Below are 27,015 nucleotides of genomic sequence, written 5' to 3' on the forward strand. Positions count from 1 at the left end.
GGACCGACAGGGCCTGAAGGACACCCTACGGACCGACAGGCCCCGTGAAGGACGCCCTACGGATCGACAGGCCCCGTGAAGGACGCCCTACGGATCGACAGGGCCTGAAGGACGCCCTACGGACCGGCAGGCCCTGAAGAACACCCTACGGACCGACAGGCCCTGTGAAGGACGCCCTACGGATCGACAGGACGCACCGGCACACAGCACGTCTGAACCGGTGAAGGCTGGGCGTTGGAGAAAATGGGGTGATTCGAGGCCTTGCAATGGCGATTATCCGAATATTGAAACATCGTCCGAGAGACCCATACACAGGCACGTGTACGCAAATTCAGGACAGATAAGACCAACGATCGGTCACACAGAGCACACACACGTGCACAGAAAGAGCCTCTGGATAACCATCCCGTTGTGGCACACGTTCACTGGGCAACACTACGGAAATGCGTCATTGCACGACTCACAACGATTTGCTATGATTGGTGCGGTAGCAGCCTGTCCGGTCGGTCCATGCTGGGGACCTCATAGACCACGGGTGCGCACACTAAAATCACTGACGCGTCCCGGCCGGTGCATAGCGTAAACACATCACACTCTAACATAACACGTCGCAAACGTCATACAATCGGCCGGCTCCGCCACGCCTGGATACCACACTCGGTCACAAATGAGCCCAAATCACTGCATGCTGCATGATCGACACGATGGTTGCACGGGGTGCAGTGTGTGGGAGGCCAAGCCGGGATTAACTCGTCATCGATGCACAGCACACATGCCGACTAGCGTGGCGCCGCGCCTGGCCACTTGCGCCGCCCTGGTGTCCGCCGCGGCCCGCCGAGCGAAAGACCGATCCAATGCCCTGGCTACGGTATTTACACGAACGCGTCGCCTCTCGCCGCAGCTGAGCGCGGCCGCTGCAACCCGTGCCCCCCGGCAGCGACAGTGGCACACGAGCCTCACTGGCACGCCGGAATCTCCCGTCACCGGACGGGCGCCGGGTGGGCCCCGCCGCCGGCACGTCCACAGGCCCAGTGACTTCTGCCTTCACAGAGGCGGCGCTGACAGGCTGGCACCCCACGATTTGCTAGAGACAATGCCCGTGCTCTGGACCGGCAGGGCCACGATCTGGCAAGCCTGTTCACTCGTAGGCTGGGGAGAGGCCGAACAAGAATGGGACAGGACAGGTAAGCACATGATACGCAGAACCCCTATGGCTAAGCTCAGTATACAGGGCCCGGCCGCCGGGTCCCGAGGCGTCTGGACTGACTGTGGCGGCGAGGCGTGACGTCGCGCGCCCGGCCAATCTCGGTCCGCAGGTCGGCACACTGTCGCACACGGTAGCCGGTCGGCGGGTGGCTCCGTTCTCGCGGGTACGCCGCCACATGACGGGCGTCCGCAGGCGCCGCTGACGGCCGTTCGCCCGCCGCACACGGCAGCCAGGGCCCGGCACGGCCGCTCCGACCGTCTCACCCCTCCGGGGCCCCGCTCACAGCGTGCGCTTACGGCGACAGACACGCTTGTGCTCCTTGTGCCAGTGGACCTGGCGGCGGCGCAGAGAGTTAACGGCCCACGCCTCTGCACGCGGGTCACGGCGACGGCGGTGCGACGTGCGATGTGCTCTGAGCAACAGCCCCGGCGTCTGTCACGTCATGCTTTACTCCGCCAATGACGATACGCCAGCCGGCGTCTGATTACGGCTGGGCTGCACGGCAAAAGAGAACAAGAAATTTAAATTTCAGGCCCCAAAGCAAGGCGGAAAGACAGAGAGTGCGAGTAAAATATAGAGCTTTTGATAAAATCAATGTTTCGGCAGATCGCTTCAAGCCGCTCGCCCCGCCTGCACGCCCACTCACCTGTTGGCACTCGGTGCTGCAGTAGGCGGTGTTCCAGCAGCAGTGGTAGATGGCCTCCTGTTCGCAATTGAAGCACCACTGCTTGCGTTTGGAGGCGGACAGCTGCTGGCGGTACTGGGTGTCCAGGCTGGCCAGCTCCTGCTTGTGCGCCTGGCGCGCCCGCTCCAGCTCCTTCTCCAGCTGACGGACGCGCTCCTCGCTGACGGCCGGGCTCGGCTGCAGACAAGATACAGCGTCCTGTGACGGCGCTGCCGCCTTGGAACCACCGCTTGACCTTGGGTACCGGGTCCGCGTCGCGTCGCGTGCGTGCAGCGCTGAGAGCGAGGGTGGAGGTACGACTATCCCGTTAACGTTCGCAACGAGATCCATTCAAGGCGGTCATATTACAAGGCTGTGTTCAATCATGTTGTACGTTAGCTGCGCTGTGTAACGCCATTAGTCATGCAAGCCATCTCAAACACAAACGGCGAACATTCCCGTCATGGAGACAGAACGACGTCATCAATACGGACAGCATGGTGACGCCACGCTGTGTGAACTGTGCAGCGCCCAGTGGCGGATCCACAGGGGAGATCACGGGGCTGTGCCCCCCCCCCCCCCCCCCCGCCGCTGGGCCCGAAGGGGCCTGTAATAGGCTCTAAAGAGGCCATAGCTGGCCGAGTAGGCGCAGTTTTTTTTACCCTAAAAGCAACAAATTTGGACATCTTCGAGTCTCCCAGCGACCAAGAATAGTCACAAGCGATATCGGAGAACCCACGACCAGACAAGAATAATTATTTGCTGATTGAGGGTGGTGATTAGGGAACAGCACTAATTCATGTACACTGGTCTTAGGTTATTCCCGTTTGCTCAGGAGGCCCTCCGCTTTGGCCGGTACCTTACATGTTAACCTGTCGGGGCAGTCACGATCGTTCAGGGGCCCACCACATTGGTATTGGGTTCTTCTCGCTTGTTTATAGGTCCCTATGTTGCTAACGGGTGTCTTTTTGTTGCCCTACCCAAGCCCCGTTCGATCGCTCAGGCGCTGTCCCCATTGATCTCTGATTGTCAAAGTTTAGCGGAAGGCTAGCCGTTGACGGGGACAAAAATATTAATCGGCCGGGCGCTCTTCGCTCGCTCCGTCCAGGGGCCCTCCACATTGGTCGTGGGGTCCCATCCATTAAGTCAGAAGGATCTCACTCCGCTGCCGACAGCCCCACACGTGTTTGCAAACGTCAGCGCGTTTTGTCTGCTTGTGGGTACGGGCCCGGCCAAATTGCTGCATGTACTTAAATCCGAGATCTACACGATGCCGATTTGCCTTGACACCTCAGCCTTAGAGCTGCAGCAGTCGGACCTGCACCGATGAGTCTTTACTCGCAATTGCCGAACGTAGCTTTACGCGTCGCCGATGCCGCCTGTGGCACTCGTTATGTCTGTGCACCACGTTCTTTACATATGTTGAATGCTAGGATATTGCGTACTCCATAATGGTCAAAGCAAGAACTCTACATTAGTCATCAGCCATCAACTGACCATATCGCCTAGCCGGCTAACCAAACGAAGTCGGCTAGTGTTAAATAACCTTGAAACAAAGTCGGCGCACTTGATTTTGATGGTATCCAGCAGTCAGTTCTAGTCAATTTTGCCATATTTTTCTCCAAAATGCTTGTCCTCAAAATGACAGGATCCGCCATGATCTGGAGGGCATTCCATGTAAGTATATACATTACACGCCTAGTTTTCTAGAGCTGCGCGCAGTAAGATCGGTTCTCGTATATCAAAAAGCATGCAAAAAAAAATCCTAAAATTGAACGACCGGAATACAAGGATTTTTTCCTTTACGGGCTCCAAACTCTAGGAGGCTCCACAACCTTGGACCTGGACGACATCCTGATCGGGTCACTGGCGGAGCCGCCGTGGCCTTACGTGTTGCTGCTCGGTGGCGCCGGTGCGCAGGAACTTGGCCGGCGTCTGGGTGGCGACGGTGCGCGGCTGTGGCTCTTGGCACGATGACGTCACCTGGTCGTCGGGCGACGGCAGGCAGGCCGGCTGTGGAGCGCGCGCGTCCGGTCACACCACTCGCCACTGTCACATCCCGTCAGCCCGAGTGGCCGGTGTGAGCTCAGCACGCGGCGAGGGCAGGAGGAGGAGAGAGGGGAGAGAGCAGGAGAGGAGGAGGGCGAGCGGCGAGGGTAGGAGCGGAGAATTGGCGGGCGACGAGGGCAGGAGGGGAAAATTGGCGGGCGGCGAGAGCAGGGGTGGAGGGGAGACGGGGCGAGCAGCAAGGCGATCAGGCACACGCCAATGAATGGATGACGGTTGTGTACACCATGACCACTGACGCACAATACGTAAATACACGATATGACCGCTGGCACGACGGAAGCCGGCTGGACGGCAGCAACCAGGCAACAACGACAAGGAAAGGCTCTCCCCACCTGCTTGTCGTTCTCCACCTTCTGGACGACGATGGAGCAGTCCTTGACCTCGACCAGGCCATCCTCGTCCGGATCGAAGGCCCTGCGACGTCGCTTGGTCGGAGGCGGGGCGGCGCCCTCCCGCAGCGGCGAGTCGGTCGACTCTGGCTCTGACTCGAGTCCCGGCTCCGAGTCGGAGTTGAGCAGCGACGGCTGCTCCTCCACGCGGCGCAGCTGCGCCTGGTGCCGCTTCAGCTCGTCATGGGCGCGCGTCCAGGGGTTGCTTCGCTTGATCTGCCGGCGGTGGGACGGGCACGGTGTTACGGAGGAGCGCGGCGGTGCCGGTCCAGCGGAGCAAGCCGGCTTGTCGATACACTGGCGCCGACAGACGACACGTGACGCGGCGCGTAGGAAACCAAACACCGACACATCATGCATGCCTATATTGATAATAAATATAAGACCATCCGGCCAGGGTAAACTTAATGATCATCTTCGTTAAGTTGAGCATGATTGAAGACAGTTATAAGGTGGAACATAGCGCATGCACAAAAGAGAGATCAAAAAAGAGATGAGCATGAATGTATCAGTACAAGCCGAAAGGCGTGGTTTCAAACACCCGCTTTCCGTTGCTAACTTACTGTTTCTCTCATTTCTTTCAGCGGGGATTATCCAGACTATCACTTCATTTTAAAGCACGAGGGTGAGTAAATGGTCCTAAATACCACTAAGGGCGTGACCGGAAGCGCTTCTTGTCCCCTGTTCATGCAAAGGAAGAAATAGACAAACCCTGCGCTTCGGAGGCAATAAGCAATGGGAAATAGGCGATGCACAGCCTGGGACAAACAGCAGCGCGCCGCACCTGTAGCGCCTGCAGCGAGGTAGTGATGGGCCGGATCTGCCCCCGCGTCACGAACGCCCTCTCGTGAGGCTCGCCGAAAAATCGCACATCAAACATGTCGTTCTCCGTCTTCATCACCTGCGGGCACAAGTCTCGCGGCGTGAAGTCGTGTCGGCAACGCAAAGACATGTCGTTCTCCGTCTTCATCACCTGCGGGCACAAGAGTCTCGCGGCGCGAAGTCGTGTCAGCAACGCAAAGACATGTCGTTCTCCGTCTTCATCACCTGCGGGCACAAGAGTCTCGCGGCGTGAAGTCGCGTCAGCAACGCAAAGACATGTCGTTCTCCGTCTTCATCACCTGCGGGCACAAGAGTCTCGCGGGGTGAAGTCGCGTCAGCAACGCAAAGACATGTCGTTCTCCGTCTTCATCACCTGCGGGCACAAGAGTCTCGCGGCGTGAAGTCGGTGTCAGCAACGCAAAGACATGTCGTTCTCCGTCTTCATCACCTGCGGGCACAAGAGTCTCGCGGCGTGAAGTCGCGTCAGCAACGCAAAGACGAGCCGGACGAGCTTGTTTGTGCGCTGCTCGTCCGATTCCAACCGTGACTAACGCACAGACGAGCGAGCTATGCGAGAGTCAACACACGAGCAGCGGGAGGGAGCATGTTCCGTGGCTAGATCAGTTAGGGCGCCCACCTCCCAGCCTACCCGCGGCCGGATAGCTGGGTTCAAGTCGCTTCGACGCTCATCATTAGCCCCTCGCTGGATGTCCTACGGCCGGCAGCAGCAGCAGCCCAAGGTAAGATGAGGTCGGAGGGCGGGGCGGACCGTCCCGAACACTGTAGCACGTTCAACCCTCGCCACACAATTTTGTCCGTTGAGTTACAATGTACGATCGGATGGTGGGATCAGGGTTCACCAAACAAGCACTGCTTCGTGCGAACTCCGATCGCAGAAGTCAATCCAATGCACATGTTTGGACTAAATATAACAATAAAATGTGATGAACTAGTTTAGCGTTGCTCGTAAGATACACGTGAACAACGTGCATACCAAAGTAAGTCGATATCAACATCCAGTTTTCAGCTGTCAGCCCACCAGACACTGCCGTGAGCCAACTCTGCAGCGGACGCTGTGTCGCCTCTGGTCCGGGGTCGCACATCTCCTGTCGCCTCTGGTCCAGGGTCGCACATCCCCCGACACCGCGCCGTGCCGCCTACCTTGGCGGGCCAGAACGGGTAGCCCTTCTGCTTGGCGAAAACGAGCTCGTGCGGCGGCCGGCAGGGCCGACAGAACCAGTTCTTGCCGGGCTTCTCGTTGGACATGCGGTAGCAATCGCGGCAGATGCGGATCTCCTGGACGTCATGCAGACAGTCCTGCAGCACCTGGCCGGCCACCGCCGCCGCCTGCGACTCCGCTGCCGGCCAAAGCCACCGACCAGCATTCCATGAGCGCCGGGGCAACAGCGAGGCCGGAAACGGACCACCGTCCTCGGCAGCGTGTGCCAAGACTGATTCAGACACAAAGCATGAACTGTAGACACTTTCAAGACTTGCAGACATTTGAAACCATCCTGCAGTAGTCAGAGCGGTTGACGCGGCTTTGCTTTGTCCCCAAGGCATAGGCAGTACGCTATACATGCAGTACATCCTGATTTCACTGCGGTTAATAACGCTTTATCGCTTGCTGGAGGTCACCGCCATTGCGCAATCAATAGTGGAATCCGTGCTCTTCCATTATTTCTCAATACTGACCTGCAGTTTCTGATCAGTCAGCCCACAGAAATGAATATATATATATATATATATATATATATATATATATATATATATATATATATATATATATATATATATATATATATATATATCTGTGTGTGTGTGCGTGCGTGCGTGCGTGCGTGCGTGCGTGCGTGCGTGCGTGCGTGCGTGCGTGCGTGCGTGCGTGCGTGCGTGCGTGCGTGCGTGCGTGCGTGCGTGCGTGCGTGCGTGCGTGCGTGCGTGCGTGCGTGCGTGCGTGCGTGCGTGCGTGCGTGCGTGCGTGCGTGCGTGCGTGCGTGCGTGCGTGCGTGCGTGCGTGCGTGCGTGCGTGCGTGCGTGCGTGCGTGCGTGCGTGCGTGCGTGCGTGCGTGCGTGCGTGCGTGCGTGCGTGCGTGCGTGCGTGCGTGCGTGCGTGCGTGCGTGCGTGCGTGCGTGCGTGCGTGCGTGCGTGCGTGCGTGCGTGCGTGCGTGCGTGCGTGCGTGGTGCGTGCGTGCGTGCGTGCGTGCGTGCGTGCGTGCGTTGTGTGTGTGTGTGTGTGTGTGTGTGTGTGTGTGTGTGTGTGTGTGCAGTGGGGAGCACGTGGGGTGCATTTTGATTTGATATGCGGCAATAACATGACGCTCAAAGTTACTCTTCACACTGCTAGATGATTTTTGCGTTAACAACGGGCGTCGGGTGGTGGCGGTGCGTGCCCGCAGCGGTGCAGGGTGGTGGCAGTGCGTGCCCGCAGCGGCGCAGGGTGGTGGCAGTGCGCGCCCGCAGCGGCGCAGGGTGGTGGCAGTGCGTGCCCGCAGCGGCGCAGGGTGGTGGCAGTGCGTGCCCGCAGCGGTGCAGGGTGGTGGCAGTGCGTGCCCGCAGCTGATCTGTGATCAGCAGACCCGCCGCATGGCATCTGTGTTGGTTATCGTCGAGAACGCACGTTTCGTCACGCACCCTCGCGGTCAGTTATTTTCCTGGCTCATATGTCAACACAAGAAAACTGTTAGACCACAAGCTGTGAAGGCTGTTTTATGGAGCACAACCCTGTGCACCCTTACACGTGCAAGCTAACACCACGTACCTCCGTTCATGACGATAATGTTGTGCACCATCAACCGCACGTCACCTTCAAACTCCGACAGCTTGCTGTACACCTAAAGCGAGAAGGTAGGTGTTCAGTTCAAATCACAGCTTAACGCCTTTGCATACCACATTTTACCTGAAATCGCCGCCGTTGCATAGCAAAGCGAAACACAGCATTCATCGCAGTCAGAACTCCCAGCTTGCGTTGGATGTTCTCATGCGCAATCACGCTGAACTGTTTACGAGCGACGCTGGATCTGTGAGCCGCTCCTAAGGAAGTCCCGGCCCGGGTTGGCCCCTGTCCGCGTCCATTCACACCTGTCTGTCAAGCTTGTCTTCGATGTCGAAGATCTCCAGCGGCCGGTAGAGCAGGTAGGCGGTGCGGAAGCGCTGCTCGGGGTCCGAGCTGGGGGAGAGCACGCCGGCGTCCTCCGCCGTCAGCGGCAGCATCTGACGGGGAGCGCCCGGCGGCCGGTCAGACGGCGGTCTGAGCCGGGGTGGCGGCCGGCCACCGCACGCCGCAGGCCAGCCGCGGTGGCCGGCGGCGCGCGGTGACAGACAGACGCACGCGGCAGACACACCGAGGCAGGGGCTCTGCTCCCGTCGTCAGACCGGGCAGTACCAGCTGGGGGAACGCGGGCACGTGGACAGCGTGACGTCATCTGCTCAAAGAACCAGATGGGACAGGCTGGAGGCCAGATAGGAGACGTCAGAGTAGGGCAGCACATGTCGGCACTGGCTGAAAGACAATGGGACGGGTGAAATCATAGCCAGGTAACACTGTGATTCAAAGATACCCACTATTGTTTGATCAAATTGTTCAAAAAAAAAAAACAGAAAGAGAAATACACACATGAAAAAATAAGAGCACTCTGGTATTTCTTGCTTGGAAGCATGCACAAAATCTAGCAACAGACATCGTGGGCGACATATTCTACGAGACGCTGGCGCGCACTTGTGAGCAGCTAACACATTGTTTAAATATTCGGTGACAGGGTCGAGGGGCTGAGCAGACCACAACACAGAAGCCTAACTAATTTCACAGGGCCTTACCCTTGCTTTAAGGCGAAGAACGGTGTACCCCAAAAGCGTGTTGAGTGTTTTCTTCTTGATATCACATTGCTCCGCTGCGGCCATCTGAAAAAGCACGTGCAGTGGCCAACCCACCGAGGGGAGCCGAAGCAGCCGAATGACTGAATGAGTAAATCGCACTGAACAATACCTGGCCGAAGAAAACGCTTCGTTACCTGGCGACCATCTGGCAACTAAAGCAAGTTTCAAGCGTTACTGCCAACCTATTAAAGCAGAAATGACCGGGCATATGGATGGGTGTACAATGTGCCGGGAGTACAGACGGGTGTTGTGTGTCCTGCCGCTCTCCAGACGTGCCGCCCTCGCCTGGGATGCCAGCTCACCTGACACTGTGGGCAGGTGAAGGGCGTCTGACGCTCGGCTTCCGTCAGACACTTGCTGTGGCGGGCGGATGGGCAGCCGGAGCAGGCCAGCAGCTCGCCGGGCTGGTGACAGCTGGCGCAGTACCAGTCGTGCTCGCTCGGCGCCGGCTACCGGAGGAGCGCCGCTCAGGCTCGGCACCGGACAAACAGGCCAGGTCGGGCCACGACAAGGCGGTTGGTCAGCTAAGGTCAGGCAGGCCAACACTGGACCACAGGTCACGTCCGGCCTCGACAAGGCGGCAGGTCAGCTAAGGTCAGGCAGGCCAGGACTTGACCACAGGTCACGTCCGGCCTCGACAAGGCGGCAGGTCAGCTAAGGTCAGGCAGGCCAACACTGGACCACAGGTCACGTCAGGCCTCGACAAGGCGGCAGGTCAGCTGAGGTCAGGGCAGGCCAGGACTTGACCACAGGTCACGTCAGGCCTCGACAAGGCGGCAGGTCAGCTGAGGTCAGGGCAGGCCAGGACTTGACCACAGGTCACGTCAGGCCTCGACAAGGCGGCAGGTCAGCTGAGGTCAGGGCAGGCCAGGACTGGACCACAGGTCACGTCAGGCCTCGACAAGGCGGCAGGTCAGCTAAGGTCAGGTAGGCCAACACTGGACCACAGGTCACGTCAGGCCTCGACAAGGCGGCAGGTCAGCTAAGGTCAGGTAGGCCAACACTGGACCACAGGTCACGTCAGGCCTCGACAAGGCGGCAGGTCGGCTGAGGTCAGGGCAGGCCAGGACTTGACCACAGGTCACGTCAGGCCTCGACAAGGCGGCAGGTCGGCTCAGGTCAGGGTAGGCCAACACTTGACCACAGGTCACGTCAGGTCTCGACAAGGCGGCAGGTCAGCTAAGGTCAGGCAGGCCAACACTGGACCACAGGTCACGTCAGGTCTCGACAAGGCGGCAGGTCAGCTGAGGTCAGGCAGGCCAGGACTAGACCACAGGTCACGTCAGGCCTCGACAAGGCGGCAGGTCAGCTGAGGTCAGGGCAGGCCAGGACTTGACCACAGGTCACGTCAGGCCTCGACAAGGCGGCAGGTCAGCTAAGGTCAGGCAGGCCAGGACTAGACCACAGGTCACGTCAGGTCTCGACAAGGCGGCGGGTCTCGCCAGGAAGGCGATGGAAGTCGGTGAAATGAGTCCCAGGACTGGAATGCGAAATGCCAGTCTTTCCTCGGCGGCGATGTGCGGTAGCACCACGCCAATGACCATAACCAGGTTGATTCTCATGTGCAGAAAGACATATCCCAAACTCTACTGAGGAACACACCAGCTGCACAGTACCAACAGAAATCTGAGAGCTTTATACTACTTTCTTTTATAAACAGCCGAGTTCAAATAACACTCACACAAGTACATCTAACAAGACAAAACAAAAAGATATTACCGCTAGCGCCACCCAATGCCCAATCTGACTCACGGGTCCTTTGGGCAGTTTATACAGTTCTTGTTCTTCTCCCTTCTTCGATCCCTTGGCTCCCAGCCGTTGCACGAACCGCACCAAACCATCGTCCACCACCTTAGAAAGCTCGTCCTCGATCACATCTGCGGACGAAAACAAACGCCCTCACTCGAAAACACGAAGCTCATAACACCACCACTGGGCGCAATCAGACCACACTAGAGTTCCCATCGACAGAGGACATGGTGAGCCTCCATCTGCGCACGCAGCAGCATTCAACACTCCGCATAATCTTGGCAGCGCTGATGTTGCGCGTTGTCCTCGGCTGCCCTCTCTTGCTTCCCAGCACAACCAGAACAGCTCGCTCACCAGGTGATATGCTGTTGAAGCGCATGATATGCTTGGATACCCTCTCGAAGTTGGGCTGCTGGCGCTGGGTCATGCAGCTCTGGATGGCATCCCACACCAGGTGGACGATGGTCGGGTCCGACTTCCGCCCCGTCATCTTTCCCCTGGGAGAGAGCATAGGATAGAGCTGTCAGGATAAGCATCATGCAACATCTCTGCTAGCGCCAGGTGATCCGTATAAGCGGCAGGTGGCATGGAGCACATAGTAGTTCCTGCTAAGTTCCCAGCATTCCTGAGATGTGTCTAAGACTGTACAGCATGAAGACCAATGTCTTCACCCTCTACCAAATGGGCAGAACCTGACACCTATTACCAAATGGACAGAGTGATGAAGTCCCCAACAAATGGTGAGGCACAACCTGAAGCTGGTGCTTACCACAAGACAAGAAGACCCTGCCAGGTACCCACTTTGCAACCCAGCAAGGTAGTTTTGCATGATAAGTTGGGAGTGTGTGTGTGTGTGCGTGTGCGTGTGCGTGTAGGTGTACGTGTACGTGTACGTGTACGTGTACGTGTACGTGTACGTGTACGTGTACGTGTACGTGTGCGTGTGCGTGTGCGTGTGCGTGTGCGTGTGCGTGTGCGTGTGCGTGCGTGCGTGCGTGCGTGCGTGCGTGCGTGCGTGTGGGGGGGGGGGGGCGCGCTGAGGAGGAGCATATGGCTAGACTCGCCCCTAAAATGTAGGAAAAACAGGCACTCCCATTATTTGACCCACTTTCTTCTCAAAGTCAGGGGGTGGGCCTGAAACCTGAAACTGAATGAGACTTTACCCCTACTGGAAACCCAAGCACTTTTTACATTGTGAAATGCAAATTTTTTTGCTATCCAATAAGCAACTAGCTGCTACAGTAATGTCGTACAATGTATCTGGAAAATTGGGCATAAATATATAAGTCCTTATTGTTATTTGACATGCACAAAACTTCACTTACTGAATTCTGCAACGCTATTTTCCGCTAGGCGATTTTTGTGCATTATAAAAATGTTAAGGTAGCCCAGAGTGTCTTTATTGTAATGTGGCTGACACAATGTACCACTTATTGCATGATTGTCAAGCAGTATGGTACATATGGGTACATCAAATTAATTGTCAGATAAATTTGTAAAGTGCCAATTGCCTTTTCAGGATTTTTGGATGGCTGCCATGCATACAAGTTAATTATCACATTGATCAAATGATACGGTCAAGTGATATTGTTACGTGAAACTCAGGCTTTGTCTGGCCATGGTGTAAAAACAGGTTATTTGGGTTTTTCTTAAGTAGACTGCAAGCCGCTACTTAGAGGTCACTGGTTAACTGCCCATAACAATTTTAAAAAATGAAAGAATTTAGCAAACGTGGCGAGATCTCGTACACAATGGTCAAACTAAACTAGGACGACAAAAACGGGAACCGACGAAACGCGAACACCAGAATGACAGGGACATTGTTGTGGCCGTGGGAAAGGGTGAAGGAATGCGGGTGGGGGATATCAGATCAAGTTACACAACGGGAGTGTTGATAGACGAAGTGTTTTCGGAAACCTGGCATGTATGTGAGGTGACAATGAGAGTAAGGATGATGTGTGTGATGCGATAATGATGTGTGATGCTATTGCTGTGTCCTATGGTACTGACAGCGTTTTTTAATTTGATACAAAAATGTTGGAATGCTGATATTCATAAACGGATCGAAGAAAAACAATAAAAAAGAATACCTCATAAAAGGAAAACATGAAGGTTCACACCATATGACAAGGTTGTACATTCAGTCAATAGTTGACTGCCTCCGTCCTCCCGGAGGTTTTTTCCAGACTAACTTCCGAATAGCGCAAACCAAACATTGCTGAGCCGCACGCGATCAAAAAGCCTTGATATTATTATTACTAATCAACATTTTATTACTTGTTTAGCTTAATTATTTGTAAACCATATTTTCATATTATTAGTATTATTAGCCTTAAACAGCCTAGGTCTTGGTATCGAAACATTAGATAAACCTCATAAGGCTGCGGACCTAGAGCAGATGAGTCAGGTCGTTTCTGTCAGCGAAAGTGGTTTACAGGGGATCGCACAAAATGATGCAACAACGCCGAGTTAGACAAAGCCATCAAACTTTGGGATGCTTTCTTACACGATAAGACAACTGAAATTAGGAAGGCGACTAATTCCATCGACCATGGGTCAATTACGAAAACCAGATTAAGGCCAAACCGGATAGCTCTGCTACTGGAAAACTTGCTTTAAGCGAAAGATTTTTGCAGGCACCTTGAACTCCTGGATAACAATGACATTAAGATTTCTTCCTTTGACTTCATGAAGGCCATGGTGGTGACTGATCTCAAATGACCTCGATCACACTATTTTTGCATAGCACGCTGTATGGGGTTTGCATTTTTTCGCCGTTCGCGGCTTCAAATAAGAAAATGATCTTGAACGTTTCTGGTCATTACCTTCCAATGTCAAATACGGCCAATGACCTGATTCAAATTTGACACAAACAAGTTCACATAGAGCCCTACTTACCCTGCTAATTTTGCATCTCACATCCTCAATTTTGGAAGGCTCAGGGGGCCAAATTGCCCCCGCCCCCATCCGAGCATGTCACATTCAACCGTCCACCCGGGCGCATATCGGTTACCTGTGAAACTATTCATCTGGGACAACACAGTAAAAATACACAGGGTTGGGCCTAGAGCACCACACTGAAGGGGTTACGCATCACTCAGAGAAAATCCAAACGATTGTCCCGTTTTCCAAGAACCCAACAGGTTTTGCAGCACTTTTACTTGAGTGGTGACCTAGCCCTCTCCCTGATTCGTTGTTTTTCATTACGCTGACTTACAGGGGGAGTTTCGGTGCGCCCCCTCCCCCGCCCCTCCCCCGTCGTTTCCAAACTTAGATTGAGCTCAGCAGAAAAAACTAGTGGATTGATCGCAACGAGATCTCGCGATTGGCAATATATTTTCTTTTGTTAGATCAATAATTTTCCCCATTCTATGCCAGGCCAAAGGTCAAACTTTTCCCAAAACCATATTTTTCAGCTTTACCTCACACATGTGTCATGCACTGAAGTGACACACAACCTGAACAGGTGTGTTCCACGATCAGTTGCGAACACAATTGTGCATAGCTTTGTGTTTTGATCAACTATTAATATGGCACCACTAATGTAACAATATCGGCCGACCGCGCACACAGTGGCATACTCGGTTGCCACCCGCCAGACGTGCAGGCCGCGGATTATCAAACCCGAAAAACTGCTGCTGCTCTGAAACCAGGAATGCCATGGACATGTTTCTGGCATTTAAACATGTGCAATAAATGCACCATGGGCCACCAAACATTTGAGCATGATTGCACATGATGCTGGAGAGGTGTCCTTAAAAAACCTTAGGTGTGCATTGGCCCCACGTCCCCCCAGTATCAGTTGAGTGTTAACATGGACTTCTCTTCTGCTTTGAAGGCAGAGGGAGCAAATGAGCATCAGTCTTGAATCACAGTGGTGGTTAAGTGATGCATAGGATGCATCACTGCTTGGCAATGGTGGTAATTAGCAAACATGAACTTAACAATGTAGCAATGCCCAATAACTAGCTTAAAGATATGGTAAAACCTTGACCCCCTCAGACACAGTTAACTTAACTAGTGAGTCATTTGCAGAGTCTTAACCAGACAAATCTTAGCTAGAGATCTGTCTGCACATGTAAACAAATCATATAACGTGGAGGGTGATAAGACCATGCTATAAGTCAATGCAACAATGCCCAATAACTAGCTTAAATAGATGGTAAAACCTTGACACCTCAGACACAGTTCACTTAACTAGTGAGTCATTTGCAGAGTCTTGACTAGACAAATCTTAGCTAGAGATCTGTCTGCACATGTAAACAAATCATATAATGTGGAGGGTGATAAGACCATTCTATAAGTTTTCCACAAAAGTGTTGCAAAGTAGCTATAGCTCTTTTGACTAGAAATAATAGCAACTGTACTGTCATTTTCAATAGTATGATGGTCATAGCAATATAGAGGGATGGTTTGTGCATTTCTGCAACTTAGAACAGTGGTTATGAGCAAGAAAAAACTTTCCATTCAAAAGAGGGGCTATGGGTACCAAAGAAACAACTGTTCCCAAATCAGCAACATCTCACTCAACTTGATGGCTTCTGGTGCAAAAGAAGTAGCATTTTAACTTATTATGACCAGGTGCTCATCAAGCCTAAAACCAAACTAGTACCTAAAAAGATGGTGGAACACTCCTGCTCACATAGCTGTATAAGCTTTTTCCTTAATAAAACTGCATCCTAGGTATCAGAAGTAAAAATCATATAAATAGCTATGTTATATTCAATATGGAGGCAGTGCTCAGTATTCACTTACTCTGACCAGACCATATTAGAGCTCCAGTCTACCTAAACAGGCTTACTGGAAAGCATTGCAGGAAGATTGTCTGAATATTACTGAAAGCCCTAAGTCATTGATTTTTTCAATGCTATTATATTTTGTATAAGTTTTCAATATATAATACATCATATTCACCATTTTAGCATATTTTCTTATTTTATACTTTTGTTAGTCACACATCCATCATGAAGACACAAGGGTAGCAACTCTTTCCTGTTTATGTAACATCTATGTTGACATTTGCATGCCTGTACTAGATATAAAACTTTGGAATACTTCATTCATGAAAAGCCTTAAGCACATATGTTCCACACACACACACCAAGTAATCCCCATGACAATGGAAGCAAAGAACAACTTTGCTACTCCATTTCATAAACATGGCTGTATATGAATATGGAAAGCTGAGTGATTACAATGTGACAACACTTTATCTCAACCATTTACTGCAGGAGGCTTGCACTGATGCAGTAAGAATGATCAAACCCACAGGACACCGGCATCTCAATGAGTGTCGCACAGGGCATGAATGTACATTTACATGAATGGACCTGATAGAAGTAGCTTCTGGGAATATATTGGTCCACTGATAATCTAAACAGGCAAAATCAGGTCTCATAATAGCTACACTCTGTCTTAACAAACTTATGCAAACACCTCAATGTGTATTGTGATCGTTCAACCCCAGTGCAACTCACACCAAAATCGGAGCTTCCACATTGCCCTCCCCAAATGAACTTTGACCCCATCCGAAAGCCAATGCTCAATCCACCCTTCCAAACAGGACACAATTACGCAAAGCACGCATCTCGAAAAAGAGCATTCATGCCAACTTCCCGCAATCGTTTTGAGCAAATGGTGTCACGGTGGCACGGCGTAAAATAATGTAAAAGTGAACTAAGCTACAAAAGCGGGGGTAAATAATAGCTCCATCGCATTCCCAGTGTGACCCATACTGTGAGCTTTGACAAGTACCTTGTAAATTTCTTCCTTGCACAGATCCCAAGTGGTACAGACCTAGGAAGATATATAAATAAGCAGATATCCCCCGCAAATGATTGGCGTTTGGTGCACGGATATGGATGCGCGAGCCACCTGATTCCGGGATGGCTACAAGGTACGCCGAAAATAAATGTGCTTACTTCACCAAGTGTTAAATGACGTCTTTTCAATAAATAGAGCCAGCGATCACTTTTACATGATTTTCTTGTACAATAAGTGTTTATCAAAAATATTATAAAAAGTTTTGAACGTCATATTATCTTTTTAAGCAAAACTATTCTCTGAAATGCAATAAAAAGTTCAATTTTCTCAGTGGTTCGAAAGTTGGGACAAATCTAGCGCAGCAGGGACATTTATTCACGGCGAATTGGACCAGGCTGAACACAGCGTCAGATCGCAAGGAAACCGTCTAATAGTTTTGGTGGATTGCACCAGAGCATACATACGTAGCAGGATACGTGCAGTGTTGGAACAGTCATCGAGCCGGCTGTGGGTTTGCTGTGGTTTTTATGCACTTTTTGTGATTTGTCTGGACAAATAAGGAGCCAGATAAGTGTAAGGTAGCTTTGAAAAGCCCCTCTTCATTGCTGTATGCCGAACGGCACAAGCCGAGCTCCATTATGAACTGTAATGGACCCTCTCCTAAAATGTTTATCAGTCACAGCTGTCACTGCTGTTGTGGAAAGCACCTGATGACAACTGAAAATTTAAGCATACTTGCCTAGGCCATTTTGTGTCCAATGTAGCCATGTAAATGTCAGCATTACATTAACATCACCGCAGCCTGGAGACTGGATGTGCAAGTATGGCATGTGCAGTAGGGCATGGGGATGCATCCAGTCCAGATTGTCCAGATTTTATCACAGTTCCTATGTTGTTCCATCCCATATTTGCTTTGGTCCACCCAATGTGAGAATGCATGATATGTGTTGCTGTGGTTCCATGCAAAATCCTCATGCATGCATAAATATATGTTTCACAGGTCCTGGCAGAGCACCATGGCATCCAAGCTTGCTGGAAAAGTAGCAATTGTCACAGCATCAACAGCAGGGTATAATATTTTTGTGGTTTCTGTTAGAGTAAAAGTGTCAATGTGGCACAATGCATTAAGCCTCCAATGAGAAGGCACTGTTCCTTACCAAGCATAAATCTTATCAATAATCTAAGATAGGCCAGATATTTTGATGACTGTTTCACATACATGGTGCTGTTTTGTCATGTTTCCTTGTTCTGCCCTAAAATATGTTGTGATTTGAACTGAATAAAGGCAAAGCAGATAAATGAAGGTAAAGCAGATTAGAAGTCCATAATTGTGGAAGCTGATCCATGCAAAAATTGTTTTTTTAGTTTTGTTTACCCAATGGCTCTGCCTTTCTGTAAAGTTTGTAACTTGTGTTCATGTCACATTACAAATAGTGTTGACATTCATGTATGTCAGAAATTTATGTATGTTTGTAATAGATAGATATCATATGTGAGCTGTTTGATTCATCCTGTATCTTGCTTTTGTTTTGAGTTGGAGTGCAAATTTGAATAGTGTGCGGACAGATTTGCAGTATGTCAATAATTGTGTAGGTAATGTAACAAATGTAAATGTTGGTGCTTGTGCCAAATTGTCTGAAAAGCAACACCCAACTCACAGTGTAATGACCAATGAATTGTGTATCTCTCTGTACTACTTGTGCACATGTATGATCATGTCTGTAGGCACATGTGTGCTCCCCATACATGCCCACATACTTGGTCTCAAGCTCTGCACCAAATGCCCTGAGTATCAGTGACTGTTCCTGTGTGGGGCCGCACCTACACAGGATTGGCCTTTCGATCGCGCGTCGGCTGGGCCGCGATGGCGCGCGCGTGGTCGTCAGCAGCCGCAACCAGCAGAACGTGGATGCCACAGTCAGCGCGCTCAGCGAGGAGGGCCTGGAAGTGTCCGGCGTCAAGTGTCATGTGGGCAACCCGTCAGAGAGGCAGGCACTCGTGGAGCGGGTGAGGCAGGCCACAGTGCTTCGCTGGGATGTGGACCAGGTAGTGGTCGGCTCTCTGAAAACCGTACTCCAATCAAAAGGGGATCACAGGCGTCACTAAGATAGGCTGGTATTGACCATCATCCTTTAGGTGACCCCTTAGCTGGCCCCTTGGCATTCACATGGTGAATATTAACACGCGCTCGGGAGGGGGTCAAATTGACCCCCCCCCCCCCCGAAGGTTTTTCCAGAATGGTTTCCAAACGGCGCGGCGTAGCCGCGCCAAATTTTGCATAGCTGTGACAATTGAATAGCGGATCGTTTGGCATCAAAAATTTATATGTACCTTGTAAGGTTGCTGACATTTTTTTGACATACATTGACTCACACACAAGGTCGAAGGCAATTTTTAGGGAATCCTTCAATCTGATCAAACAACGGAGTGTTAGACAAAGCCATACATCTCTGAGATGCTTTCTTAGGTAATACAACAGTTGAATGAGCAAATTACACGGACCTGAGGTCCGGTATAAAGGTCACACCAAGGTTTACACAAACCTGTTTTGTTACTCTAGGGCTTGCTGAATGGAATAGTTTCTGGTGCTCATTTCGAGTTTACTGGTAGCAGGAATGGCATCATACATCTTCCATGGACTTCTTAGAGGTCAGAATAGGTCATTGATCTAAAATGACCCAGGTCAACATTTTGTTTTAGGGACATACTGCCCAGTATAATCTTTGTTGCTTAGTCAAATGCAAAACTCAAAGCAATCTTGTACGATTTTGGTCACCTTGACCTTTAAAAGGCCAAACAATGTCACTGACCATGAATGAGAATGTGACATTTTGCTTAGAAATCTAGGTTCTGGGGGCACTTTGGAGACCAACCTGGGACTTGACCTTGTTTGACCTTTTTTGACCCGAAGGTCATGACCTAGAAACCTGGAAATTTAGCCTATGTGAGTTTTCGTACAGGTCAACACACCCTGAAAATTTGGTGTCTGTGGCGTTCTTAGTTCCAGAGATCTCAGGGGGGTCAAATTGACCTCCCCCCCCCCCCCCCACCCGAGTGAAGGGTATCTAGTCGGCCACCCGGGCACGTGTTAATGTTTAACGATGCTGTTCTCCTGGGCCTGCATGTACTCTGCTGGGTGTTTTGCTTCTGGATTTAGTGGGTAAAGCTTAACTTGCTGATTTCTTATCCCGATATCAACATTTCTTGGTCATCATCGGACAAATACTCAACTATGTCGTGGCCACAGTGACGTGCAATGTTGACCAGCGACCTATTATTTCAGTCATGCGTTATCTGCCGACGTATCCATATAGCTACTTTTGTCCAGTCAGTTCTTAAGTTGTTCATCCAGAGCAGACCGCTTACTTTACTTCCCCGTGTCTACGCGTTAGCCACCACTGTCTGTTCTATGTTGCAGGCGCTGGAGAAGTATGGTGGTATCGATATCCTTGTGTCCAACGCGGCCACCAACCCAGTGTTTGGCGGTCTCCTTGACGTGAGTACCTGTCCGCGTGGTGAATCGCCTGATCTGGGTAGCCGTCGAGTGCTACCCAGCCACGATGTCTTTGTTGACGTTCTATTAAACGCACGTGTAGTCATATCATGTTGCACTTCATATCAGTGCTCGTCGCTTGAGTCCCTGGCCTTGAACCGAAGCCTGTCGTTGCTTGAGTCTCTGGCCTTGAGCCGACGCCTGTCGTTACCTGAGTCTCTGGCCTTAAGCCGACGCCTGTCGTTGCTTGAGTCTCTGGCCTTGAGCCGACGCCTGTCGTTGCTTGAGTCTCTGGCCTTGAGCCGACGCCTGTCGTTGCTTGAGTCTCTGGCCTTGAACCGAAGCCTGTCGTTGCTTGAGTCTCTGGCCTTGAGCTGACGCCTGCCGTTCGTCAGTGCCCGGAGGCCGGCTGGAACAAGATCTTCGACGTGAATGTCAAGTCAGCGTACCTGCTGACAAAGCTGGTGGTGCCGTACATGGAGCAGCGCGGTGGCGGCTCCATCGTCTTCATCGCCTCTGTGCTCGGCCAAATCCCGAACTCGGTCAGTGCCATCCCTATTTCGGTTAGTGTGATCCCTGACTCGGTTAGTGTGATCCGTGACTCGGTCAGTGTGATCCCCATCTCGGTCAGTGTGATTCCTAACTCGGTCAGTGTGATCCCTAACTCGGTCAGTGTGATCCCTAACTCGGTCAGTGTGCGCCGCCGGCCGGTATTTCCCGAGCCGACCCTTATCCCAGGCTATGTACTGGATGGAAAGGGCTATAACACCTCAGAAACAGCACTGTCTTGGTGTTGAAGCTGCTAGTGGATCTGGTTTCACGAGATTTATCTTATATCTGTCGTTATATATACCTTGGCAGTCATCCACGGGGGTGTCCACGCGTTTTCCCTGCCGGCTGTTAGCGTGGCCATCATTCGGCACCATCGTCCCGCGCTGCTCCGACAGATGCTGGCCGCCTACTCGGTCAGCAAGATGGCTCTGCTCGGCGTAAGCCAGGTCTACTCTAAGGAGTGTGCGCCCAAGAACATACGGGTCAACGCGGTGGCACCAGGCTTCATCAACACCAATTTCAGCTCTGTCGTGAGTATTCACCTGCCCGTGTGATTATTATAATGATGCATACATATGATGATGGCGTCCCGTTAGTAATTATAATGTAGCGTAAGGACAAATGTGTTCCCTTGTCATAATCTGCGCGAGCGTAAGACGTGATTTTGGACATTATTCACGACCCTTCTACAGTTTCCGGCGCTGAAAGCCAAGGACAGCTGCCTTTGAGCCATGTTTGAGCAAACCTTTTCCATAAATATATAATAGAAACATGCCGAGCGTCCAAGCGAGTCACGGAAAATGAAACGTTTTGTTTTATATGGCACGTTTTGGGCGTCTTGTCATTGGCTTGCATCACTCCGTTAGATTGCAGCAACAAGTTTCGCTGGTTTAACAGGTCATGTATCAGTTATATTCTTCCACAATGGATTGTTTATGCATGTGTCTAGTTGAGTTTATGGTATCACCCCAAGCGTGGACGTCAGGCACAGCCTTCACTGTCAACGTGTATTGGTCTTTTGATGTGCGTTGTCCTTCTTCAGTTGGTGAACACGGAGTCGATTCGGACCGGGATCGAGAACAGCATCTACATGCGCAGGTGAGTTGTGTGTAGCCACTGTCCTGCTGTGAGCTGGTGCGTTGGCACCCGCCGTTGGGTCACGGTGAACCGGTAGTCATGTGGGGAGTCATCATATCAGTCGATGCATTGACATGTTGTATTCATGACCCATTTGGGCCCTTGGCTAGACCTCGCGTCTAATGCCGAATGTTCTAGAACTTCTGCGGTTTCGAAATCGCTCATGGAAACTGGTTGGCGCAGGCTTATTTGTGTGGAAGGTCTATTATTGGTATGGGTGTGGTCGAGGTACTGCGGTAAGTGGTCGGTCCCAATGGTTTGTTCCTTGTTCACTTCCTGAAAGGTGGCAGCATGTTTTACTTATTCATGAAACTACGTTCCTTTTGGCAGATACTTGTCCTCCGCGCTGTAATGGCTGTGCCGCGTTAAACACCATATGGACCGAATTGGACCGACCGAAAAAGCAGCTGCGATACTTTCAATATGGCCGTTCGCGCCGCGTCGAAAGCGCTACGGTCGACGCCAAGACGTTAAAGTAACTTCTCGCTTCTTGGCCATTGGAAAACGAACTGAATATTGGGTGGGAGTAGGATTTAAGTGAAATTGTTATTGTGTAACTAATGTCCTGAACGACCCCGGCATAGTTTGCACGAAGTGGTCTGCCAAGCTCGCTGGCGTCAAAATCAGAAACAGAAGATTGTTATGTCTTAAAAATTGCAAAACCGTGAACTGCACTGAATGACCTTCGGAAGGGCCATCTCATTTTAAATCCCCATACAAATGTGGAACACTTCTGTTAAGGTGTAAGTGCTCAAAACTGCTCCGTTTTGTACCGCGGTTTCCGTCTTATTTTGCTGCAGAAGTATCTGTAATGACCCAAACACGGCACGTCAGTGCTTGCATCACTTTACCGTTCTTGATGTAGCGGATGTACAACACCGATGGCTCCAAAGTTCTTACGTTGAGTTAACGACCTTTAGGATGCCAGGAGGTGGCGGTTAACCTCCGTTGCAGTGGTAAATAACGATTGCATAGAGGGTACTGAATATTTTGAGGTATACTCATATTCAAGGGTGTCAGGAGCTCAGACAGCTTCAGCAAAATACTTCACTTGAAAAAGAAAACCCATGCATCCAAAAAACGTTCCTGCAGACACTGCCACCAAACGTAAAACATGCAACAACAAACAAACCGTGATCTTTAGCCGCCACGGGCATGGCCTGAACCTCACAGACGTCTATAACCTAAAAATGCTGTTTTAATCAGGTCCCATGATGGATGTTGTACGTTCAGCCTAGGACGAATGTTCTGAATGTGCAGCAATCGTAAGACCTTGGGGTCTTCATTGCCTTTGGCTGTTGGCATATATATATATATATATATATATATATATATATATATATATATATATATATATCAAAGTTGGGTTATGTTGCGCTACGTTCCGTTGCTGCATGTCGATCTGCAATACGCTCTTCCAGTAGTGTGTACGCTCCCCGGAAACGTGCGTCACTGAGGTGTTTAATTAAACATGTTACGAATGTAACGCTTTGTTTCTCCCACATGAAAGGTTTCTGGACAAAGGCTATATGATATAATTGTGCTATGTCCTTCTGCGTGCGTTTCCTTTGCAGTTCTTTTACACATATATGACAAATCTTATTCCCAGCTGGACACATTGTGGTCTCCAGCGCTGATCATGCTAGTATGGGTCAAACAGTGTCACTGTGAAAGAAGGTTTCAAATGTACATAATTTGTTTGTTTTGCTTTTTTACAAGTTCTACGTAGACCTATCGTTGCAGAAATCTGGAGACCCTCTGTGTCCAGAGCATCCATTCTCAAGGAAAAGGAGAGACATTTTGGTCGAACTACGCTTTCACGATTGTGGATCAGAAGATACTTGCACCGCTCTCGGCATCTGTAAAATAAGAGCCGCTTTGTTGGTAGCCATGGGTTGCGCCGAATTGTAATTTAGTAAGATAGGAGCGGCCGTGGGTTTAAAGTAAAGCTCTGTGGTACAGTTTCCGTCGGGTTGAACTGCAAAAAGTGTGTTGAGAAATGCCCGCAAGTGTTGTGCCTTGCGTTCCGGTGTGAAAGAATTACGGGGGTGGTGTTGAGTGATTTTGGCAAAGCAGTCTGTCATAGCTAACGTTAACTCATAATGCTGGAAAATCAGAAGCTGAAGGCCTCTTTTCTGATGTCAAATACTTATGTTAAGAATGGCTGTAAAGGTGCCTTAAATAATGTAAGGTATTTCACACAGTTTGCCCAAATCTTGACGCTCCTTGCAGAAAACTTAAATGCACCTGAAATTCTGTAAAGATGTGATGGTGTTTGCGTGGAAAACCGTCAATTTACCCCATTTTACGATAATGCGAAAGTTTGATAGCGTAGAACTGCATACAACATCTTTACGCATGACATATAGGCACATAAAATCAGTTTGTAACATCTAAGATATCCTCCACTGGTGACATTAAATGTGTAAGAATTGTTAAAAACATTCGTGTATAAACGGCCAGGGTATGGCCTAACAATAACATCAGTGAGGCAAGCAAATGAAGCGTCGATTTCGGCTGATCAGCACGTGCGTTTCGCAACAGATAGCCGGGCTCCCCGTAACTGGCCCGGTTTACCTCAGTTTTTCCAGTTTGCATGCGAGTCTGTGCCATTTTACAGCTAATGTCCCGCTTTAGACTGTACACGCCTGCCAGTAATTTAACGTGGGTGGTGTCGATCTAATGGCATGATACATGTATGCTAACACACGTCATCGACACATATGCATTGAATGTGAGAGAGCCACCTCCTAAGACACTTCTTTCGCGCTTGTACATGCCATTTTCCTTTTTCGTTGAGCCCCCGCGAAGGTTTGATGTACCCAGCACATCAGTCCACTTTTCTCTCTGAGCCTCCTGTTTATGTACCCAGCACATCAGTCCACTTTTCTCTCTGAGCCTCCTATTTATCACAGTTTTGCTCCACACCCTCTCCAAGCCAACAAATTTTGCACCATTGAGTGACCCAGTGAGTTAAAATGGATGGATACGGTGTAGTTCACCCAGGCTCTTGTCCTTACAGTCAATAAATGGTTTGCAAGCGGGTACATAAAGTCCCCTCCGTTTCCCCGATATAACATGCACATTTACTCACGTTACAACGAACATCATATGTAACGTTGCTTGTTTTACAGCCAATCGTCCGATCATACGTGTACATTGTAGGTCTCTTTACTAAATCGTGATCCTAATAAATCCACCGACAGGTGACGCAGTTTCTTTCCATGTGCCTGCCTGCTCCTCGCTCGACTGTCCATGGCTTTTTTTGAATGTATTAATCGGCCTTTAGGCTTGACCTTCTTCGGTAGGATACCAGGGGTTGGTTAATAAATATTTTCCGCACGTGTTTGGAGTGATTCAAAACGAGTTGTTTGGTTGTAAGTATTTGTCTAATGCTGAGCATGCCCCTGGAGTAAGTTATAACGAGGGGGACCTGGGTCAACACCTTTCATTCTTGCTCTGCTTGTTGCAGCCAAACAGATGTTCACGCTCAATTTTGTAGGCCCTAGCAAAGCTATTGTTTATTAATCTGTCGGGGTACGTCGTTGTTTTGAAGCCTAGCTTTCAGATCTTGTCCATGCCGAATGTGTTTATCTTAGCCACTGTGAATTGTTTTCAACCGCATGTCTGATCCAAGAGGCCCGTCATTTTTGGTATGGTAACGGTGGTCTGATGACGAAAGGAGATAGTGTTTTCTGTCGGATGGTTTTGAGAACAAATCAGCTTGGGTGTGACCGTATTTTAGCCGCACAATTACGTCTAAGAATTTTATGTCGGTTTCGGCGTAACGAAGGACAGCTTAAGTGTATGTGTGTATGCTGTTTGCGACGTTATTTTTATGATTATTTTTAGTTATATTTATAATATTATATTATTTGGGGCTATTTTGTAGTGCTTTCTGACCATGTTTCTATACTCAAGAAATGTTTCGAGATATCTGAAGTAAACTGGCGGTTTGAGGTCCGATTTCTGTGAAGTTGTTATTCCCACGCCCCCAAATACTCTACGCAAAATTTAGGTATCAATATATCAGTGTGACGCCGTGTCATTTACAGTGCATCACACTGTTATTCACACGATTAATTCAGCTGCACCGTCAGTGGATCATTTCAACAGTCATTGGGTCAAGCGGGCCAGGCTCAGACACGTGCGATTATGTCACGCTTACGGGTGGCACATCAAACTGATTGAGAAGAAGCATTCCTTAAACTGGATTTTACACTGGCAGGATGGTAGGTTTAGGATCTTTTCAGCTTGTAGTAAGAATTCTGGTCCCAAGGCCATGGATGCCAAACAATCGAGGCTTTACTGTCCGCCTGAGCCGATGTTCCGGGCATGCTGTCCACACTCTAGGCTCGTGACGTTTGTGTGGCGTTCGTGTTCGTGACGCTCGTGACCGGGTGTTCTGAAGAGCGCACGCGGATCGAGGATAGGAGGATAGGAGGACCCAGGCTACCCTCGATGTTCGGCAGGATTGGGGAGCCGGACGAGGTTGCCGGCATCACGTCCTTCCTCTGCTCCGACGACGCCTCGTACATCACCGGCGCGGTGATGAACGTGAACGGCGGCCTAGGCGACACCATGGGCAGCAGCTCGCTGTAGTGTCCAGTGCGGGCTGCGAGCCCCAACAGAAGCGGTGGTGACCGTCAGCCGTCGGCAGGGCGCGCTCGCGACGGCGCTCGGCGGACGCGCGCCCCGCTCGGCGCAGGGTGGCCTTAGCAGAGCGTGTAGTGGGATCGTACTGCCTGCGCACTAGTATGGACTATTCACGGGAGGGGCAGGAGAGTGTGTGTATAGAGTTAAACTGTCTGCAACATGCTATTGATCGGTATTAACCAGAGCGCACGGCTAGATGTCGGTACGCCGGCTTGTGTGTCATGAAAGGGGGTGTTCAACTTAGCTATTGATCGGTTTGTAGGGATTGTCGTTGGGTGATTGTTGGTGTCTGTGCAACTGTTGCGTATTCATGTGTCATAGGCGTCCTCGTTGTTGACCAGCATTAATATGCTTCATGTGTGGCTTCATGTGGCAGCGAATTTTCTACCGCTGAGGAGGTTTTATACTGTGCAATATGCAAGCGTCGAGTCCATTTCGGGCGCAGGCCTGCTTGATGAACTTAGGATGCGTCGTATATCTAAACATTAGAACGGTGACAACATGAAAGCGTGACACTTCTACCATGATTTTGGTTTTCATTTTCGTCATTGTATTTCGTGGAGCCTTCACCAACGTTAAAGCAATTGGTGTTGTAGCAATTTTGATATTCCTCTCCCTCTGTTGTATCCAATATAC

At 50.6% G+C, this 27,015-nt stretch overlaps 2 protein-coding genes across 2 annotated transcripts; one reads left to right on the forward strand and one right to left on the reverse strand.

Annotated features, from left to right (window-relative positions):
* Positions 1-538: 538 nt before the first annotated feature.
* LOC119109758 (zinc finger MYND domain-containing protein 11) lies at positions 539-16,638 on the reverse strand. The gene is made up of 13 exons (XM_037233509.1): positions 16,533-16,638; positions 11,133-11,275; positions 10,782-10,906; positions 9,332-9,478; positions 8,970-9,053; positions 8,235-8,366; positions 7,915-7,987; positions 6,314-6,510; positions 5,115-5,231; positions 4,274-4,546; positions 3,762-3,884; positions 1,854-2,069; positions 539-1,540 (listed from the first exon to the last, which is right to left on the reverse strand). Exons 2-13 carry the CDS (start codon positions 11,266-11,268, stop codon positions 1,487-1,489), a joined length of 1,677 nt encoding a protein of 558 aa, XP_037089404.1. The 5' UTR covers positions 11,269-11,275; positions 16,533-16,638; the 3' UTR covers positions 539-1,486.
* Positions 16,639-16,663: 25 nt separating this feature from the next.
* Positions 16,664-26,741, forward strand: LOC119109759 (dehydrogenase/reductase SDR family member 4). The gene is made up of 9 exons (XM_037233510.1): positions 16,664-16,674; positions 16,953-17,048; positions 17,542-17,610; positions 18,371-18,548; positions 19,960-20,037; positions 20,430-20,576; positions 20,982-21,116; positions 21,629-21,684; positions 26,196-26,741. Exons 1-9 carry the CDS (start codon positions 16,664-16,666, stop codon positions 26,323-26,325), a joined length of 900 nt encoding a protein of 299 aa, XP_037089405.1. The 3' UTR covers positions 26,326-26,741.
* The last annotated feature ends 274 nt before the right edge of the window (positions 26,742-27,015 follow it).

Source organism: Pollicipes pollicipes, unplaced genomic scaffold (genome assembly GCF_011947565.3).
Source record: "Pollicipes pollicipes isolate AB1234 unplaced genomic scaffold, Ppol_2.1 Scaffold_7231;HRSCAF=8579_pilon_pilon_pilon, whole genome shotgun sequence".
Lineage (NCBI taxonomy): Eukaryota > Metazoa > Arthropoda > Thecostraca > Pollicipedomorpha > Pollicipedidae > Pollicipes > Pollicipes pollicipes.

Bases quoted from the DNA above. Each gene is read 5' to 3' on its own strand.
- LOC119109759 (XM_037233510.1), top strand. The intron at 20,038-20,429 runs GTGAGTACCTGT...GCCGTTCGTCAG, and splicing joins TGTTTGGCGGTCTCCTTGAC to TGCCCGGAGGCCGGCTGGAA. The intron at 21,685-26,195 runs GTGAGTTGTGTG...GATGTTCGGCAG, and splicing joins AACAGCATCTACATGCGCAG to GATTGGGGAGCCGGACGAGG.
- LOC119109758 (XM_037233509.1), bottom strand. From the start codon at position 11,268: ATGACGGGGCGGAAGTCGGACCCGACCATCGTCCACCTGGTGTGGGAT. The intron at 8,367-8,969 runs GTAAGGCCCTGT...GCTCCCCGTCAG, and splicing joins TTCTTCGCCTTAAAGCAAGG to ATGCTGCCGCTGACGGCGGA. The intron at 4,547-5,114 runs GTGCGGCGCGCT...CACCGCCGGCAG, and splicing joins CCTCGCTGCAGGCGCTACAG to ATCAAGCGAAGCAACCCCTG.